General features: G+C 40.9%; 1 protein-coding gene across 3 annotated transcripts in view; it reads left to right on the forward strand.

Moving 5' to 3' along the window:
* The window catches only part of LOC133467910 (uncharacterized), a 152,851-nt gene that overhangs the window by 119,859 nt on the left and 13,688 nt on the right, over positions 1–19,304 (forward strand). For 2 of the 3 annotated variants that reach the window (XM_061753068.1, XM_061753070.1), the window contains 15 exons: positions 1,193–1,267; positions 1,483–1,500; positions 1,588–1,740; positions 5,201–5,371; positions 5,458–5,505; positions 5,726–5,881; positions 7,494–7,586; positions 8,884–8,990; positions 9,071–9,129; positions 9,204–9,343; positions 9,422–9,637; positions 9,715–9,918; positions 9,990–10,145; positions 10,235–10,413; positions 19,079–19,243. In XM_061753068.1, coding sequence (XP_061609052.1) covers positions 1,193–1,267; positions 1,483–1,500; positions 1,588–1,740; positions 5,201–5,371; positions 5,458–5,505; positions 5,726–5,881; positions 7,494–7,586; positions 8,884–8,990; positions 9,071–9,129; positions 9,204–9,343; positions 9,422–9,637; positions 9,715–9,918; positions 9,990–10,145; positions 10,235–10,413; positions 19,079–19,243 — 1,940 coding nt within the window. The remainder of the gene's footprint in view (positions 1–1,192; positions 1,268–1,482; positions 1,501–1,587; positions 1,741–5,200; positions 5,372–5,457; positions 5,506–5,725; positions 5,882–7,493; positions 7,587–8,883; positions 8,991–9,070; positions 9,130–9,203; positions 9,344–9,421; positions 9,638–9,714; positions 9,919–9,989; positions 10,146–10,234; positions 10,414–19,078; positions 19,244–19,304) is intronic. The other variant, XM_061753069.1, reaches the window with a different exon arrangement.

Consider the following 19,304-nt stretch of genomic DNA (forward strand, 5'->3'; position numbering starts at 1 on the left):
GGAGGAGCAGTGTGGTTTTCGTCCTGCCCGTGGAACAGTCGACCAGCTCTACACCCTCGGCAGGGTCCTCGAGGGTGGATGGGAGTTCGCCCAACCAGTTTGCATGTGTTTTGTGGACTTGGAGAAGGCGTTCAATCGTCTCCCTCAGGGAGTCTTTTGGAGGGCTACTTTTGGAGTATGGGGTACCGCACCACCTGATACGGGCTGTTTGGTCCCTGTGCAACCGTTGTCAGAGTTTGGTCCGCATTGCTGGCAGTAAGTCGGATTCATTTCCGGTGAGGGTTGAACTCCGCCAAGGCTGCCTTATGTCACCGATTCTTTTCATAACGTTTATGGACAGAATTTCTAGGCGCAGCCGAGGGATAGAGGGGGTCGAGTTTGGTGGCCTCAGTATTGCATCTCTGCTTTTTGCAGATGATGTGGTTCTGTTGGCTTCATCGAGCCATGATCTCCAGCTTTCACTGGAGCGGTTCTCATCCGAGTGTGAAGCGGCTAGGATGAGAATCAGCACCTCCAAATCTGAGACCATGATCCTCAGTCGGAAAAGGGTGGAGTGTCCTCTCCTGGTCGGGGATGAGACCTCACCTATTGTCACGAGTTGTGGGTCGTGACCGAAAGAACAAGATCCTGGATAGAAGCGGTCGAAATGAGTTTCCTAAGACCCAGGACTATGTCTCCCGGCTGGACTGGAAACGCCTCGGGATCCCCCTGGAAGACCTGTATGAAGCTGCTGGGGAGAGGGACGTCTGGGCTTCCCAACTAAAGCTACTCCCCCCACGACCCGACCTCGGATAAGCGGAACAAAAATTTATGGATTTTTAATTGTCTTACATAACATGATGGATGGATGCTTGTTTTACATTTTTCGTTAATTGATGACACTATGTCATTATCAAATTTTGAGTGTAGGGTGTGTTAATAAAGTGACCTCCCACTCAATTCAACTGGATATTCAGCAATGCTCTATAGTGCATTGCTTGGTTATACCTTATATAGATTCTTTAGTCTGAAGTGTACACATGTGCCAGCTGTCAGTGTATTCAATGTGGCGTTATTTTGGATGTTTCATTTCGGTGAAAAGTCTTTTGGTCCGGAATAGAAAATGGTCTTTTGGGATATTTTCGGCTGAAAGTTTTCAGCGGCCGAAATTTTGATGGATCACTAATTATAATAATGCTCAATATTTTTACAGACACAACTCAATCAACACCAACAACTGTAGAAAATACAACGACAACTCTATCAACAACGCGAACAACTGTAACAAGTAAGAACCTACTTTACATATGGTATATTATGTTGTAAATTGGTTTTTCATCACAGATAAATATATATATATATAAATATGTTACACAAAGAGGTGATTCGTTATCGTGGAATTTGTGTAATGGGCATTTAAACGAAACTTCCCTGTTTCCTTAGTTGAGTAACAATTTTGCTTTTTCAATACTTCCTTTTCAAAATGGGATGCTTCTACAACAGTTCCACCAAAAACAACATGTAAGTGTAACTAGACAATATTTGTTAAAAAGAATGTTGAAAAATTGGTGTTGGAGACAAAGATTTTTGTTTGTGTTCTCCTTACAGCTCCTCCATTTGTTTATGAATACCTCATTTCTATTGAGCTCAGCACCACAGAAATGAGTGTGACAACCCTGCTAAGGAACATTCTGAGAAACACCAGTTTTCCCATCGACATCAACAACTACTCAAACATCTCTGATATCAACATAACTACAGGTAAATATATACTGTATATGATATGTATGTATATATATATATATATACATATATATGTATATATATGTATATATATATATATATATATATATATATATATATATATATATATACACACTGCCGCTTTAACACGTCACCATAATTTTTCCATTAAATATATTTCCAAAGTTGCTATTGACATGAAAATTTCACCAGATGTTAGGAACAACCTAAGTAATCCATACATATTAACTAAAAATTTAATTGTGTGTAATAATTTGAAATGACACCAGGGAAAAGTATTGAAAACGCGAATTTGTTTGGAATGACAGCTTCAAGATGCCTCCTGAATGGAGAAACAAGTCATGCGTTGCTCTGATGTGATTTTGGCCCATTCCTCCACACAAGCAGTCTTCAAATTTTGAAGGTTCCGTGGGCTTCTTTTATGGACCTTGAGTTTCAGTTCTTTCCATTGATTTCATGTACAAAGACTTGCGTGGATTTCCTACTGAAACACGGTGTACGCTCAAATCCAGAAAACGTCTTACGCACAAAAAATATCCAGATGTATGAATCTTTGCGTACACATGAATCCAAGCACATTTGCTTCGTACATCCCAAACAACGTGGAAATTGAGCGTACATGTTGGAGTAGCCGACTCCTCCCTGTCCACGCCTACATTTAAATATGCAAATCATATTTAAATGAACCCTGCACCTGAGATCCCGATTTCTGCATGATCAGGAAAAAAAAGGAAAATGAGCAAGGTAATGAAGAAAAATATTTTTTCTGAATGTGAAGTTGCTCAATGAGATTGGAGGTGCGCAAGAAAATCCTCTTTGGCACGTTGTCCTCCAGCATTAACAACACGCGAAAGAGGAGTGAATGGGACAGTGTGTGTGCGGCTGTGGGGTTGGATCAGCACACACACACTGAACTAAAATAGCAGTGGTCAGACATTAAGGTGGACGTGAAGCGGAGGACAGCTGCCCACCACCAAAGTGTGGCCAAATAAAGGCGGAAGAACCGATGCGGAGGCTTCACCCTGTTTGAGGAGAGAGTCGCTGCAATCATGGGTGACACTGCTCTTTAAGGGGTGGTGGGAGCGCATGTGGCTGACTCTGACCATCCCACGAGGTTAATACCATGTATTTTTATAACTCACAGCAAATGTGCATACAGTAACCTACACTCAGCCCTGTGAGATAAATGTTCATTCGTAAATGTTGTATGTATGGTATTTGTAATACAACCCTCAATTCCAATGAAGTTGGGACGTTGTGTTAAACATAAATAAAAACAGAATACAATGATTTGCAAATCATGTTCAACCTATATTTAATTGAATACACTACAAATACAAGATATTTAATGTTCAAACTGATAAACTTTATTGTTTTTAGCAAATAATCATTAACTTAGAATTTTATGGTTGCAACATGTTCCAAAAAAGCTGGGACAGGTGGCAAAAAAGACTGAGAAAGTTGAGGAATACTCATCAAACACCTGTCTGGAACATCCCACAGATGAACAGGCTAATTGGGAACAGGTGGGTGCCATGAATGGGTATAAAAGGAGCTTCCCTGAATTGCTCAGTCATTGACAAGCAAAGATGGGGCGAGGTTCAAATCTTTGTGAACAAGTGCGTGACAAAATAGTCGAACAGTTTAAGGACAATGTTCCTCAACGTACAATTGCAAGGAATTTGGGGATTTCCTCATCTATGGTCCATAATATCATCAAAAGGTTCAGAGAATCTGGAGAAATCACTGCATGTAAGCGGCAAGGCCGAAAACCAACATTGAATGCCCGTGACCTTCGGTCCCTCAGGTGGCACTGCATCAAAAACCGACATCAATGTGTAAAGGATATCACCACATGGGCTCAGGAACACTTCAGAAAACCAATCTCAGTAAATTCAGTTTGGCGCTACAGCCGTAAGTGCAACTTGAAACTCTACTATGCAAAGCAAAAGTCATTTATCAACAACACCCAGAAACGCCGCCGTCTTCTCTGGACCCGAGCTCATCTAAGATGGACTGATGCAAAGTAGAAAAATGTTCTGTGGTCCGACGAGTCCACATTTCAAATTGTTTTTGGAAATTGTGGACGTCGTGTCCTCTGGGCCAAAGAGGAAAAGAACCATCCGGATGTTATGGACGCAAAGTTCAAAAGCCAGCATCTGTGATGGTATGGGGCTGTCTTAGTGCCAATGGAATGGGTAACTTACACATCTGTGAAGGCACCATTAATGCTGAAAGGTACATACAGGTTTTGGAGAAACATATGCTGCCATCCAAGCAACGTTTCATGGACGCCCTGCTTATTTCAGCAATACAATGCCAAACCACATTTTGCACGTGGTACAACAGCGTGGCTTCGTAGTAAAAGAGTGCGGGTACTAGACTGGCCTGCCTGCAGTCCAGACCTGCCTCCCATTGAAAATGTGTGGCGCATTATGAATCGCAAAATACGACAACGGACACCCCGGACTGTTGAACAGCTGAAACTGTATATAAGCAAGAATGGGAAATAATTCCACCTCCCAAGCTTCAACAATTAGTGTCTTCAGTTCCCAAACGTTTATTGAATGTTAAAAGAAAATGTGATGTAACACAGTGGTAAATATGACCCTGTCCCAGCTTTTTTGGAACATGTTGAAGCCATAAAATTCAAAGTTAATGGTTATTTGCTAAACACAATAAAGTTTATCAATTTGAGCATTAAATATCTTGTCTTTGTCGTGTATTCAATTAAATATAGGTTGAACATGATTTGCAAATCATTGTATTCTGTTTTTATTTGTTTAACACAACGTCCCAAAATTTGGGTTGTACATTTATGTGCCCTAAAACGCCCAGTACAGTACAAAGTTATTGTAAACAAATATATATATATATATATATATATATATATATATATATATATAAGCTTGAAAATGTTGGCAGTCCAAGATATCTGATATCCGTTATATCGGGGTCCGTTACATCGAGGCTCCGCTGTGCTATACTTTATTTATGGTGAGTTATTTGGCATTGTTCTTAGCTTAGTGTTTAGCATGTGTGCCTCTCAGTTGAGATGTCCCGGTTTCAAATTTTGGATCAGACGCTGCTGTGTGGAGTTTGAATGTTCTGTTTTTTCACAGTAGTCTGACTTTTTCCCACATTCCCAAAAAAAATAATGTTAGCTTAATTGACGACTCTAAATTTCCCACTGGAGTGAATGAAAGTTTAAATGGTTGTTTAACTATATGTGCTCCAACTCTTGCCCAAAGTCAGGGGGGAGAGTTCTCCAGCTCACCCGTGACCTTAATGAGGACATGGTTAGAAAATGGATGGGTCGATAACGGGCATCCAAATTGCCCTAAACGTCCAATTTAACTTGGAATTTGTAAAAATTTGAGTATCATTTGAAAATAGATGATTGAAAGAGGATATGAAGGTGGTCCTTAGTTAGCTCGATCTGTGTTATAATTTCCAGTTTGCAGTCCAAGCAGTAATGGTTTCCAGTGCCGATGTGAGGATCATTACCGCTGGTCATGTGACCAGTGTTTAATGTATGGATTATGTGACAACATCACAAATGACACATGTGGATGCATCAATGCCATTCCTCCTGGTGGACAATATTGCCAATCTGCTGATCAACACAGTAAGCAATGTTAAATTGTTTCATAGACATCAATATCCATTTTGGTTATTAAGTTGTATTTATGATGTCTCTTTTTTTTTTTGGAGACGATACTTTCTGTCCCAGCACAACAACAACTACCTTTCCTACAATGTGTAAGTGAGGGAGCTTTTTCTTTTTTTTTTTTTTTTTCAATCAATGTTAAGCAAATATTTCTGTAGCTCCATGGGGGAAAAAAATGCTCCAGCATGAGACAGGAGGTTATGTTTTGATTTATGCTGTATTTAATTATTGTTTATACATGACCAACATAACACAAAAATTATATTACATTGCTTCGCTCATGATTATACGAATGCTTAATCTTTTTTACAGCTACAACTCTATCAACACCAACAACTGTTACAAATACGACAACTGTACCAACACCAACAACTGTAACAAATACTACGACAGCTCTATCAACAACAACACCAACTATTACAAATACTACGACAACTCAAACACTACCAACAACAACAAGAGTAACAAGTAAGAGCCTATTTGTATATTGTGTTGTAAACTGGTGTTTATCACAGAGAAATGCATGTTACACAAAAAGCTGATTCCTTTGCATGAAGTTTGTGTAATGGGCAGTTATTGTCTCCAAAAGCTGGTTTTCAAACGTCTCAGTTTCCTAAATTGATTAGCTTAATTAACATTTTTTTATCAATACTTCCGACTAAATATCGGATTTCTTCTACAACAGCTTCACCGACAACAGGTAAATTCAAATATATCACATTAACAACACAGCAATAACAAATAACATACTGAACCGTTTCAATAGGTACTATGTTTAAACTGAGACAATATAATGTCTAAACAAATCCCCATAGTAAACACTACAGTATCAGAAGAGACTACGAATTCCACTACTAAAACCTCCACCACCACCAGTACAACTGTTTCGGATCCCCTGACAACCACTCCTGAAAAAAGAGGTGTAGTATACTGTAGCGTATACAGGTTAAATAACAATGTAATTAATTTAGGAGAAAAGAATGAGCTGGAAGTGACGCCTGCGTTACTTCCAATTTAGCGTAATTTTAAATTACAGCATTATAAAGTAAGCTATTTTCTAGTAAAAGGGGCAACACGTCACTTTTTATGTGGATAAAATTGAGGGAAAGTGACGAGAAACCGTTTTATCAGTCTCGTAATCTGAAGGTTGCTACACTTTCTAAAATTTTGGTAAGAGTTCTAGACGGCCAAAGGTTTCTTTCCTCGAACCCAAACACACACAACAATGCAGGTAATGAATTTTATGGAAATTTTAATGATCTAACATAGGGAATCTACAGGGAAGCAATACACAAAAACACGAAACAAACAAAGTACGGACGAACATTGGCAAAGGAAACTGACTGATGTGAGATTGGTAGAATGAGCGTGTAGTGACAATGCATATAGCTGGGGATTCTTGTTCTCGTTAATTTAAAACCCAAATATGCACTAATCTGTACTTTTAGTCGATCGCAATGTTGGACTTACGTGTCTTAAACACGATTGAGGCAGGCAGGTCGAGCTTCCGGGTGTTCAGCCAGACTGGTCCGCACGGGGAACAGGTGGATTTGGTGGAAAGGAGGAAGAAAAAGGATAAAGGTAGGACAAAAAGCTCCCAGGCAGGACGGCCGGAGCCTGGGTGTCTGCTAGCAAGATGTTCGTAGCGGACGTGGAGTGCCCGCTTTCGTCCCCGAAAACCTGTGGGTGTCACGAGTACCCCGTCCATTGTCCATTGTCCAGTGGCAAGTGGCGGAGATGGCTCTCCGGGCTGGCTGGTGGTGGAAATTAATTAATTTAGCGTTCTGGTGTAAAACTAGGTGTCTTTTGTCTCCGGTTTGATGCTCCTGGTGCTGGTAATTCACTTAGCGTCTGTATGCGAAGTAAATCTCACAACTCCGTGGTCGTCTACCTCAGCGGGAGAGCAGCGGTAGCCCGAGACTGGGATGCTGGGTGTCATCTTTTAATGGCGTGTCCGCTACAATACATTCTTATTGATTATTTTTATTTTGAACTAATAACATACTGAACCATTTCAATTCGAATTATGTTTAACCTGAGTCATTTCCAGCAAACGTAATGAGTAAACAAATCACCACAGTAAACAAGACTACAACCACCACGAAGGCTACCACTACGAAAACCTCCACCACCACCACCAGTACAACCTTGAAGACCACTCCTGAAATAACAGGTGTAGTATACATTATAATTTATTATTTTCTTTTGACAAAAGTAAGAAATGCATGCTTTTGCATTATTTGGTACAAGAGATTGTTGTTGAAAAATAAATATTATGAAACAGTTATTGAGTGGAAGTATGTGACATTCTGCACGTAAGACGTGCTCTGATACCGACTCTGGAGGAGGTATAGAGCCAGTAGGCGAGTTTCATTTGAATCTACCGTGGCCACTAACTTGTTCCAAAGCTTCCCAGCGTACTGTACCCTGAAAAATTTGTCAGACCGTGATCACAGGCTGGGAGGGAATGTACTGGAATCCGTGGAACTGAAGTGTGCCTTTTCAGCCTCCAGGATTCAGCAGCGCCTTGCCTGCCACAACATGTCACAGATATTGTGATAGCAGTGGCGGGCTGTGCATTTCAGACGTGGACCTTCGCTAGCAGTCAAATGGACCACCCCCCTCACCCCTTTGATGGATATACATCATGGGGAAGAACCCAACCAAACCCCTCTTTCCCACCTCATCCGTGCGAGCTACATAGTTGTTGAAGGGGCGAATAAATTCTTTACTGGGTTGAAAACAAGCCTGCCAGCTTCAAGCATCGTCCGACTTACTGTCACATCCAGTTTGTCTTAAAATGTCCGCCTTGGAATAGAATTTTTAATCATAATTTCCGTCATGTTCGTCATTTTGCTCAGCCGCCAGCTTCACATAGTGTTATGTAGGGAAAATCCACTCGAGTTGCTCTAAAACACTCAGAGGACGGAAAATTTTTAACGTCACTGGGGGCCTGCTCTGTGGCGCTGTTTATTGAATCTTATTGAATCTGAAATCTGATTGGTTCAGATTAGTAAAAAAAAGATCGGCCAGCAATCTTGAGTCTGAAGGCCCTGGGAAGATTGCAATCATATGACAACGCACAGAGAAACTGAAATGTGAGTGGACCCCAAAAAAGTAACCCTTAAATGACTGGAGGCTGCTCACCCAAGACACACTAGGACATGAATACAAGAGACTGTTGGAAATATATTGATACAATTTTATGTAAGTTATAAATTCAGGTCAGTGCTTTTGAAAAGGATTAAGCCAGCAGAGCAGGCTCTGAAAGCACACCCACTGTATGCCTCTGCAAGATAGACAGTAAGATCAGCAAGGGTTGAACATGGAGAAGAAATTGCCAAAATCAGCCTACGCTTCAAAACACAGATTGGTTTCTCTTTTGTATTTACTTATATTTGTGACAGATAATCATAATCATATTTATATCCACTTGTCTACTCTTTTGTCTCTTTTTTCTCTCTCAACAGTATTCAAATTAGAAATGTCCATCAAGTTCGAAAAAGAGTACACGTCAGAATTGAGCGATCAAACAAGCTCTGGTTACAAGAACTTTGAGTCTCAAATCATTAATGTGGTAGGTCCTAGGAGTACGAACATGTTTTTTGTACATGTATTTTTACTTGTCCAAGTCCTAATGTTGACTCTCACTCACAGTTACGTGGCCAATATGGAGGACTAGCAGGATTCATTAATGTTTTTGTGATGGCTTTCAGGTAAACATGGCACAAACACAGTCAGAAATCTGTTTAAAAAACGTCTCAATGGTTGCTTATGTTTCTTCTTACAGTCCAGGAAGTGTGATTGCAGATTTTGTTGTTGAAACATCACAAATTGACACTGAGAAACTTACTAAGGTAAATCAAGGACTCCCTGAAGCAATGAAGGACATTGCTCCTGTCCTTGGCCCTGTCACTGCCCGTTACCAAAGTAAGTTTCACCATTTATTTATTTATTTTTTTGGTAACTTTATCCAACTCGTAATTGCTTCATATATGTTTTCCTAAGGTCAAACTGAAATCACATTTCCAACTTTGACATATACTGGAAGGTCAATGACATTGACATGTGATCCCACTTCTGATGGTATTAATTTGGGAAGGATCACTGAAGCTAAATGGAAATTAAATGGACGGGAAATCAAAGATAGTGGACGAATTCAAATAATTGTAACTGCTACAGTATCCAATCTAATAATTAATAACGTGATTCTTGCTGATGCTGGTAAGCAAACTAACATTTGTTGATGATTGAATTACAATAAAGCCGGATAATTATTCAACCTCTTTGTCATTTAACAGGTCTTTATGAATGTAATATGATGGCCAGTGCTCTGACTTTTCTGCAAATGGGAAATGCAGCAAAAATCAGACAAGCTCCAAATGTGAAAACACCGGGTAAAGTCAATGTTAAGTGTGCAGATGGAGAGACACATCCACTTCAGTGTTGTGTGCAGTCAACCTATACTGTCAGGTGGTTTCAGGGCACCAGTACTTTAAACTCAGGTAAACCAGAAATAAAAAGTTCACCACCTTGCCTTGCCATTTTTCCAAGTAATATTTTAAAATTTTCACAGAGACAAATAATGATGGAGAAAGCAACTGCATTTTGTACAAATACAGTTTGAGTGGCTGCAGAGATTCATCGCCCCGAGAATTGAGATTTACATGTAGAGTACTAAATGAAGCAGAAGAATTTGAAGAGACAACAACAATGATCATTTTTAATGCCAGTAAGAGAAACATTTTAAACACTACTTTCCCTTATTATGAACTATTATTACCATATTTTGTGTAAAAATAACATTATTTTTCCCTAAAGATGTCGTATGTAGTAATTCACTGTATGGGAACGGACGACCAGGTGACAACGCAACCATAGCATGTGATCCTGGTCAAGAGGGGAACAGGACGGCAATATGCAGGGATACAGGGGAATGGAGTCTTTTGGAAGACAATTGCATTGTGACTGAAATTAAGGAATTGCTAATCGAATCTGAGGTAGGTGATCAAATTCAACATACAGTGTTTCCCTCTTCATACCAGTGTATGAGTAAAGGGGAGAATAGTCTGAGCAGAAATCCAAGACTTCATCGTCTCTCGTCACTTCCTCCAGCTCCACTGAGAGCACCCAGTGGCGCTTCCAGGCCATCTGTGAGACATATTCCCTCATGTGTGTCCTAAGTTTGCTCAGATGTGTCCTTTCAGTTGGACATGCCCAGACCACCCTGCAAAAGGGAGGCTCCCAGGAGCAGGGTTCGTGCTGCCCGTTCGTCACCTCGCCAATGGCTAATTGAAACAGGATGTGGTAAAGCAAATATTGCCCACGTTTGCCACAATGGCGAATCAAAATTGCCTGCGTCAAAACTCAAAAGCCCTTCCTGATAAAAGTTAAAGGGAGCACACTCATTCTGCCGTGTGTGAACGGTGTTAGTAGTTTAGCTTTACCCCCGCTTCCGTAAAATGCTTCAATCCAGGTACTGCTGGCTAATTAGTCAGGCTCACGGGCGTTGCCAACTGCGGGGAGCGGCGCATTGGAGAAGACACAACCCAATGCCGCTTGGCACCGAATGGAAGCTTGCATATTTATTACCACGACGTACGTTTGAAGTGTCAATGGTCAATGTGTCCTGCAATTCACATTAATTCTTGCAGCTAGCTAGCTGCTTTCTTCATCAATGCATGAGCCGCTAATCCCTTTGGTTGTCATGCCGAGCGGCAGTGGCACTGGCTCGAAGCAGCCCCGTAGCTCGTCATTTGGGGGCCCAAGGCAAACATAGTCACGCCCCCCACCTGCCTACTTATGTAATTTACACCACTTTGTCCTGCGTTTGAAATCTGTTACAATTATCTGACAGCTAAAGTTAGCCAATTTATATTTACCAAAGGTTTCGAATATTAATGTTTATCTTGAACTAAAAAAAAAAAATCTGATAAAATTCTATATCAAGTCCTTAAGATCCTTCTTACATATTTTCACATACTTCTTATCAAATAAGTGAATCATCTCAACAGTGTCACGTGTGGGGAGTAGCTGGACCCAAGAGCAGGCGGAGGCAGATGTAAAATGATGAACAGTTTATTGAGGAAAGGTTATGGAGGTGGTCCTGGATGTGTTGGCAGGCGGCGGCGTGGACAGGTGGCAGACAGTGGACAGAACAGGCGGCTGGCTTGGTGGGAGGAATGACGTGGGTCAGGAACACAGGGGAGCACTGAGAACGAGGAGACACAAGCGTTAACAGGGGAACAAGGAGTAAGGTGGGCCATGGTACCACTAGGAGAGGCTGCAATACTTTAGCGAGGATTTCCGGGAACAGGCAGGCTTATATACACCAGTGGTGATGAGGCTAATTGATGACAGGTGCTGAAGACAGCGAGGGGAGGGAGGAAAGAGAGGACACTTGTGTCTTGTGTTTAGTGACTAATGCTTAGTTCCCAGTGAAGTGGACTCGCTAAGTGTAGCTAAAGATTTGGCCACATAAACACGTGATGTTGTGGCTAACTATACACAAATGTGGCTAAGAGATTTTTATACTGTTTAGCCACATTGGCTAAGAGGTTTCATGATCCTGTGTCAACCCTGAAGAATACATCAAAACAGATACGGAGCTTCATCGATAGGCTCTTCCCAATATGTAGAGAGCCCTTCTGGGTTTATATACCATTAGCATTTCTTTCATGTATTCAGTACCTAAACCATTTAGTGATTTATAGACCAGTAGCATAATTTTAAAATCTATTCTGAAGCTGACTGGGAGCCAGTGTAAAGACTTTAGAATTGGAGTAATATGACTTCTTTGTTCTGGTCAGAAACCGAGCTGCTGCATTATGAATGAGCTGCAGCTGTTTAATGCTCTTTTTAGGGAGTCCAGTCAGAAGACCATTACAACAGTCAAGTCTACTTGACATAAAAGCATGAATGAGCTTATCCTGGTCTGCTTGGCACATGCAAGCCTTCACTCTGGATATGTTCTTCAGATGGCAGAAAGCAGTTTTAGTCATTGATTTGATATACTGTTGAAAGTCAGGTCGAAATCTATTAGTACACCAAGGTTTCTGACCAAGGTTGGTTTTTAAAGAGCGTGACTCCAGGTATTTCCAAACAGCAATCCTCTTTTCTTTTGTTGCCAAAACAATTATCTCAGTTTTGTTGTGGTTTCATTGAAGACAATTTTGGCTCATCCAGTTATTTATCTGTTTTAGACAGTGACACAACACCTCAATTGAACTATGGTCATCTGGAGACAATGCTAGATATACAGTAACTGTGTATCATCTGCATAGCTATGACAGTCAAAATTAAAGTTCTAAAGAATTTAACCCAAGGGTAGCATATAGAGGCTGAACAGGAGGGGTCCAAGAACTGACCCTTGAGGGACCCCATAGATCAGTGCCATTTGATGAGATTGAACACTTCCAATGGTTACAAAATAACTCCTTTCCTCCAAGTAGGACCTGAACCATTTAAGGACTGTTCCATTTAGTCCTCCCCATGTTTCCAACCTGTTCAGCAGTATATTATGATCTACCATATCAAAAGCCGCACTGAGATCCAACAAGACCAGACTTGACACCTTTGCCGAGTCAGCCTTATATCATTTAGCACTTTGATAAGAGCAGATTCTGTACTGTGATGAGTTCGGAAATCTGATTGAAATTTGTCAAAAAAGTCCATTTAAGTTCAAGATATTACTGAGTTGATTAAAAACAACTTTCTCAACAATCTTGGCTATGAAAGGAAGATTTGAGATGGGTCTATAGCTTGCTAACATGGAAGCGTCCAGCGAACTATTTTTTAGAAGAGGCTAAAGGCAGGTGAGTACTCACACTGTACATATTTCGCACATTGGACACCTTCACATCTCATTCAGGGTCCCCTGGGAACTGGCATGAGGCATGATGAGGCGGCCGCCGGGCCGGGTGGTGGCACATCTGTGCTGGTTTCGGGTCTGGTTGCCTCCCCCGCACCCCCCTCTGCCGGTCCTCCAGTTTTAATGCATCATACACCCATCTGTTGGGGGAGGGCAGTGTGGGGCGGGGGAGGACACTGTTTTGGCAAATCTTTTTCTGACAGAATAAGTAAGGAAGGAATCTTGTCTTTGTGGGGTTTTATTACAAAATAGAGGAAAACCTACAAGTCTTACAAGTTGTCACCCCTTACTGAAGCCCAGACAGAAAACCGCTTCGTTATATCGAAGTGAGAGAGACAGAGAAGGAAAGCAAACAATTATTTATGTCCACCTGCACTAATAGTCACAACATAACTAGGAACAAGTATTACGCACACAGAGCTAGTAGTCACAACATAACTAGGAACATTACGCACAGAGAGCTAGTAGTCACAACATAACAATAAAGCATGTGAAGGTTGTATAAAACTAATAAGTAATATTTGATATATATTAAACTTAATTTTTCTTACACAGCACCCCACTTTTGATTATATTAATCAATCCATTATTAATCACATATCACACATTATTAAACACTAACGATCAAAACACAAATGAAAAATGAAATAGTAAAAATCAATCAAGCTAAAAATTATTACATATTTCTAAACACTAATGATTAAAATTCATAAAAAAAATTAAACAACATTAAAAATTAAACAGTAAAAATGTATCGAACTACTAAACGTTACTACATTTTGCTGCAAACTAATGTATCAAGTTCAAAACATTAAAAATTAAACAGTAAAAATTAATCAATATACCAAAAGGTACTACATATTGCTGCAAAACATTAAAAATTAAACTGAAAAAATTACATGCATTAACAAAATAATCCTACAGTCATCCAGAATTTCACACCTCAGGTTTAAGAAAATGCTTCATAAGCGGGTTGTAGTCAGTCATGCAACAGAGTTAGGCTGAGGAATATGAACCATGGTCATCATTTGAGTTGCCAATGTCATCCAGGCAGTCGGATCGAGGGAAGAGGTCAGGAAAATGTTCGTCAGAGACTGAATAGTGAAATTGTGCATTGTGAACAAATGCTGTGTCAATCATGCGAGAAACTAGAGATTTTATCAAAGGGACCAAACAACAGGACATGAAAAAGAGAACAAGCAATGCGATACAAACCATAAGTGCAAAGCGATACAGCCAAGCTTGCCGTCCAAGTCCAGTGAACCAATTCGAATGGAACAGCTCCTCGCTGGCAATGGCATCGCGAAGTGTCGTGAGATTTTGAATGCCACTGGCTATGATGCCTGTATCAACAGCGCTGTCAGGAATGTATTTGCAACAGGTTTGGTTCAAGAGAGTACAAACACCGCCTTGAGAAGCCATTCGTAGATCCAGTGTTGCGGTTTTGGAGGGCAAGAATGGTCAGGTTAGTGTTAACAAAACTAGAAAAACGTTTCATATCGTAACATCAATTTGCCCGCCCCAATTTGAGGAAATAGTGAGTATAATATCTTAGTACCTGTACTCCAAACCTTGTGATCAGTTGGGACATATGTGCCCCAAACTGCATCATGTTCCTTAAATTGGGCTTGTCTACGACGACGGGAACAAGATGTGACAGAGATAATGTACGAGTGGTCTGTTAAAGCAACAGGAGCGCACCAACCTGACCAATCGGGAACGAGTCTATTGTATGCACTGTGTCCACAAAGCCAGTACACGCCCTCAAAAGGCAACAGGTGCTGACATAAAGGGAAGACAGGTAGTATCAAGAAGAGTTTGGGAATTGTTCAGAGAGGAATTAGAGACAAAGGTCGTGCATCAGAATCAGAATCAGAATCATCTTTATTTGCCAAGTATGTCCAAAAAAAACGCAAGGAATTTGTCTCCGGTAGTTGGAGACGCTCTAATACGACAACAGACAGTCATTTGACAGAGAACACTTTTGAGACATAAAGACATTGAGAAAAACAGTCACTGAGCAATAAAGGGTTGCTAGTTATCTGGTAATGCCGGTACAATTTATTAATTTTTTTGACAATTGTGCAAAAAGATGCAGAGTCCTCTACCACTTAGAGCAGTTCGGATGACTAATCTCCCAATAGTCCGGTGCAATGACCATTGTGCAAAGGGCGCCAAGACTTCAAGGAGTGTATGCAGTTTAAAGTGATGAGTAGTGGAATAATCTGGGACAATGTTGATTGTGCAAATGTTGCAGATACTCCTCAGTCAGTGTGCAAATGGGGCAGATGCTACTCTGGCATGAGTGGCCAGTATTGGTCAACAACAGATGTGCAAATAGTGCAGCAACTACTACAGTGAGTGCACGAGTAGTATATAATTGGCTCGACAGAAATGTGACAACAAACTCAGACAAAAGAAATTGGCAGCATGTTGAAATGTTAGCTGTTTAAGAAGTTGATTGCAAGAGGGAAGAAGCTGTTGGAATCTCTGCGAGTTCTAGTTTGCATTGATCAGTAGCGCCTACCTGAGGGAAGGAGCCGGAAAAGCCGGTGACTGGAATGTGGAGGGTCCGAGAGGATTTTGCACACTCTTGTCTTAGTTCTGGCAGCGTGCAAGTCCACTTTTTCACTGTTTTCACTGTAGGCTTCGCGCATTTAAGTTCTTGCCTGTATGTTGGTATTAAGTGAATTAAGCAGTGATCAGGTGAGGCCAGGGCTGCACGAGGTTTGGCACGGTATGCGTTATTTAGCGTAGTATAGCAGTGGTCTAAAATGTTATTTTCCCTGGTGGGACAGTCGATGTGCAGCTTGTATTTAGGGAGTTCATGGTTTAGTTTAGCTTTGTTAAAGTCCCCGAGAATAATGAGGATACAGGGACACAGGAGGAGATACACAGTTATCAGTTTCTTTGCACTCTTTTTCTTTCTTCACATTATTCATATCTGAATTCTTTTGACTCTTCTCCCGCTTATTAGCCTCTGTCAACCATATTTCCAGACATTCAGCATTTTTCTCAAAATCTTCTATATCTTTAACTTAAATTTTTGTTGTTCTTCTTCAAACTACTTTGTTCCTCATCCAACCTTTTCTTCAGATGGTATAACTGCCGAACACTTAAACTTCCCATTACTGGGAAACCATATTTAGCTGTCCACTTCTCCACACATGCTATAGATTTTTCCCCCTATTTTCCCCTCATATGGGTCATGATAGGTGACGTGTACACTGGTAATTCTTTTTTGCTCTTCCCTCCTCCCATTTTCTTAGAAGCGCTTCTCTTTTTTCCCACAATATTCAAAAGTCTTCGAAATTGTTGGGGACCTAAACCCTAATCCCTGAACTTCAACTGGGAGAGCTAACCTAGACCTTAACTAGACTCTTTAACCTGGACTTTAACTAGACTCTTTAACCTGGACTTTAACTAGACTCTCTAACCTGTACTTTAACTATACTCTCTAACCTAGACCTTAACTAGGCTCTTTAACCTGGACTTTAACTAGACTTTACCAATGGAATGTGGGGTGAGCAATAATACCAATACCACAATACAAAAGACAAGATTGTTCCAACCAAAATACACAATACACTACTATACAATCAAAAATTATTAAATTCTTTACCGTAATTCTCTGTTCTGGTCCGTTTGGAATACCGAGGTGATGGCCAATCCAGGAGGTCAGCCAGGCAGTCCCCCGTCCTAATGCTTGAGTAAGGGCAGGACTAATGTGCTTGTCCCGGATGATCAGTCACTGGTCCGGAGAGTCTCTGTTTTGGCAAATCTTTTTCTGACAGAGTAAGTACGGAAGCAATCTTGTCTTTGTGGGTTTTTATTACAAAAAAGAAAGAAGTCTTTGCAAAGAGAGGAAAAGGTACATGTCTTACGAGTTGTCACCCCTTACTGAAGCCAAGACAGAAAACCCCTTCGTTATATCGAAGTTAGAGAGACAGAGAAGGAAAGCAAAAAAATTATCTATGTCCAGCTGCACTAGTAATCACAACATAACTAGGAACAATTATTACGCGCAGAGAGCTAGTAGTCACAACATAACAATTAAGCATGTGAAGGTTGTATAAAACTAATAAGTCATATTTTATATATATTAAACATATATTTTCCAACACAACACTCAGCCAGGTGTCCCGGCACTCCGACCTTCTCTCTGGCCCACCATGACTTTGCCCCATGTATTTGTAATGTACCACATACATTTGTACATCCTTTGGGGAGCTGGTTGGCCTGGGTGGGGGTGACGGTTACGGGTCATCATTGCCTTGTGACCGTCTCGCCTCACCCCCACCAGTCTCCCCGATGTTAATGCACCACACCCCACCACACATGATCACGGCTCAGGGATAATGGCTGTCAGTCGGGACCTGGTAACCATAGTAATAGGTTGGGTGGTGGGTATTCACATTTTTCTTGGCTTGACAGCCTGGGGGGGGGGGGGCTTCGGTTGGGCTGGGGACCTTCCTGAGTCCTGGGGGGTGGGTGGCGTCCCCCTGGTTGGGTATCTGCTGGACGGACTCGCTGGCTTGGCCCACCCTTTGTGGGTGGAGGGGGCTAGAACCACGCTTCCTCAATGTGCCAGGTCAGCAATTCCATACACCAGTTGACTAACATACATATGATATGGTGTTCATTCACTAATTAGTTCGATAGGCTTTAATTGCTTGTGCTGGGACCACTAATAACACCACAGGTTATACTAAGGTATCAATTCACAGGTTATTACAGGTTTTTAGACACTAAAAATTAATCCCACCACACCATTCGTCAGTAGCACTGGCTAGCTCATTTTACACATCCTGTCCTGTCCTGACCTTTTCTGTCCTCTCTCATCCTGTTCTCTTGGCAAGTTATTGAATGTCCTCTCCGGGTCCCCCCCCCCCCCTACCCCTCCCTCCACAAATAAAAACACGATTTGAGTGCTGTAATGTTACTTGTGCTCAAATATCTAGACTAATGTTGCAAAGACGTGACCCACTTTCATAGACGTTAAGAACAATTGAGAATTGTTTTGTTTAAAAATAGCCTCTGAAAACATGTGTCCAGTATATTATATTTTTAAATGCCATTTCAAATGAGTTTGCGGTCCCACCAAAGGCATATTGCTTGCATGATATTCAAAGACCTCTGTACTATACTGGAAAAATCAGGATATGAATAGATGTAATTTTTTTCTGCAACCCACCTAAAATTGTTCCGCGACCCACCAATTGAGAATTACTGCCCTAGATTAAACCCCTTGGGCTTCAGAAAGAGGAAAAAAAAAATCACACTACACCAGGTTTGATGCATAGGGTGGTTCCCATCACAATGTTCTTTTCGCCCAGGAACTGTTGGATGCTCAGAGTATTGTGATCAGGGGTGTGGCCATGGTGAAGCAGCCACAAGTTGTCCCTGAACAATGCAAATGTCACGGATCTCTTTGTAGACATGCTGGTTGATTGTCTGGGCCGCATTTAGGGGTAAACAAAAAAGTTTGAGTAAAACGTTTGGGTGGAATATGAATCTTTTGCAAAACGTTTCTGACACACCTCGTATTTTGAAAATTCATATTTTCAACTATAAACATAATGACTTGTCAAGTCATGTAGTTTAAGTGAAAGTCAAGTCGAGTCAAATACCCAGTCAAAGTGAAAGGTGAGTCTTTCATAAATTTTAGCCAAGCAAGTCCTAAAATTGTTGACTGCTGTGAGGGTTTAGTTTTTGGACTCAAGCAAAGGGCTTGTTGGTTGATAAATACAGAAACTTACATAATTCCCAAAATGTTTATAATCTTGAATGTCTAGGATTTGGTTGAAGAGGAAGTGCCACAATTTGCAGCAGAACTTAATGATGTCGTCCAGAATGAAAAACAAGAGATTACGAATTCATCTGCAACCATATCAGCTATTGTTGACATCCTGAATACCATCGCCGTTGTTTCTAATAAAGTGAATGAAACTGTCATGAAGGTATGATGACCTTTCATTATCATTTACAATGCAGCATAATCGTACACTATTGAATGTCACC

Source organism: Phyllopteryx taeniolatus, chromosome 18, assembly GCF_024500385.1.
Source record: "Phyllopteryx taeniolatus isolate TA_2022b chromosome 18, UOR_Ptae_1.2, whole genome shotgun sequence".
Lineage (NCBI taxonomy): Eukaryota > Metazoa > Chordata > Actinopteri > Syngnathiformes > Syngnathidae > Phyllopteryx > Phyllopteryx taeniolatus.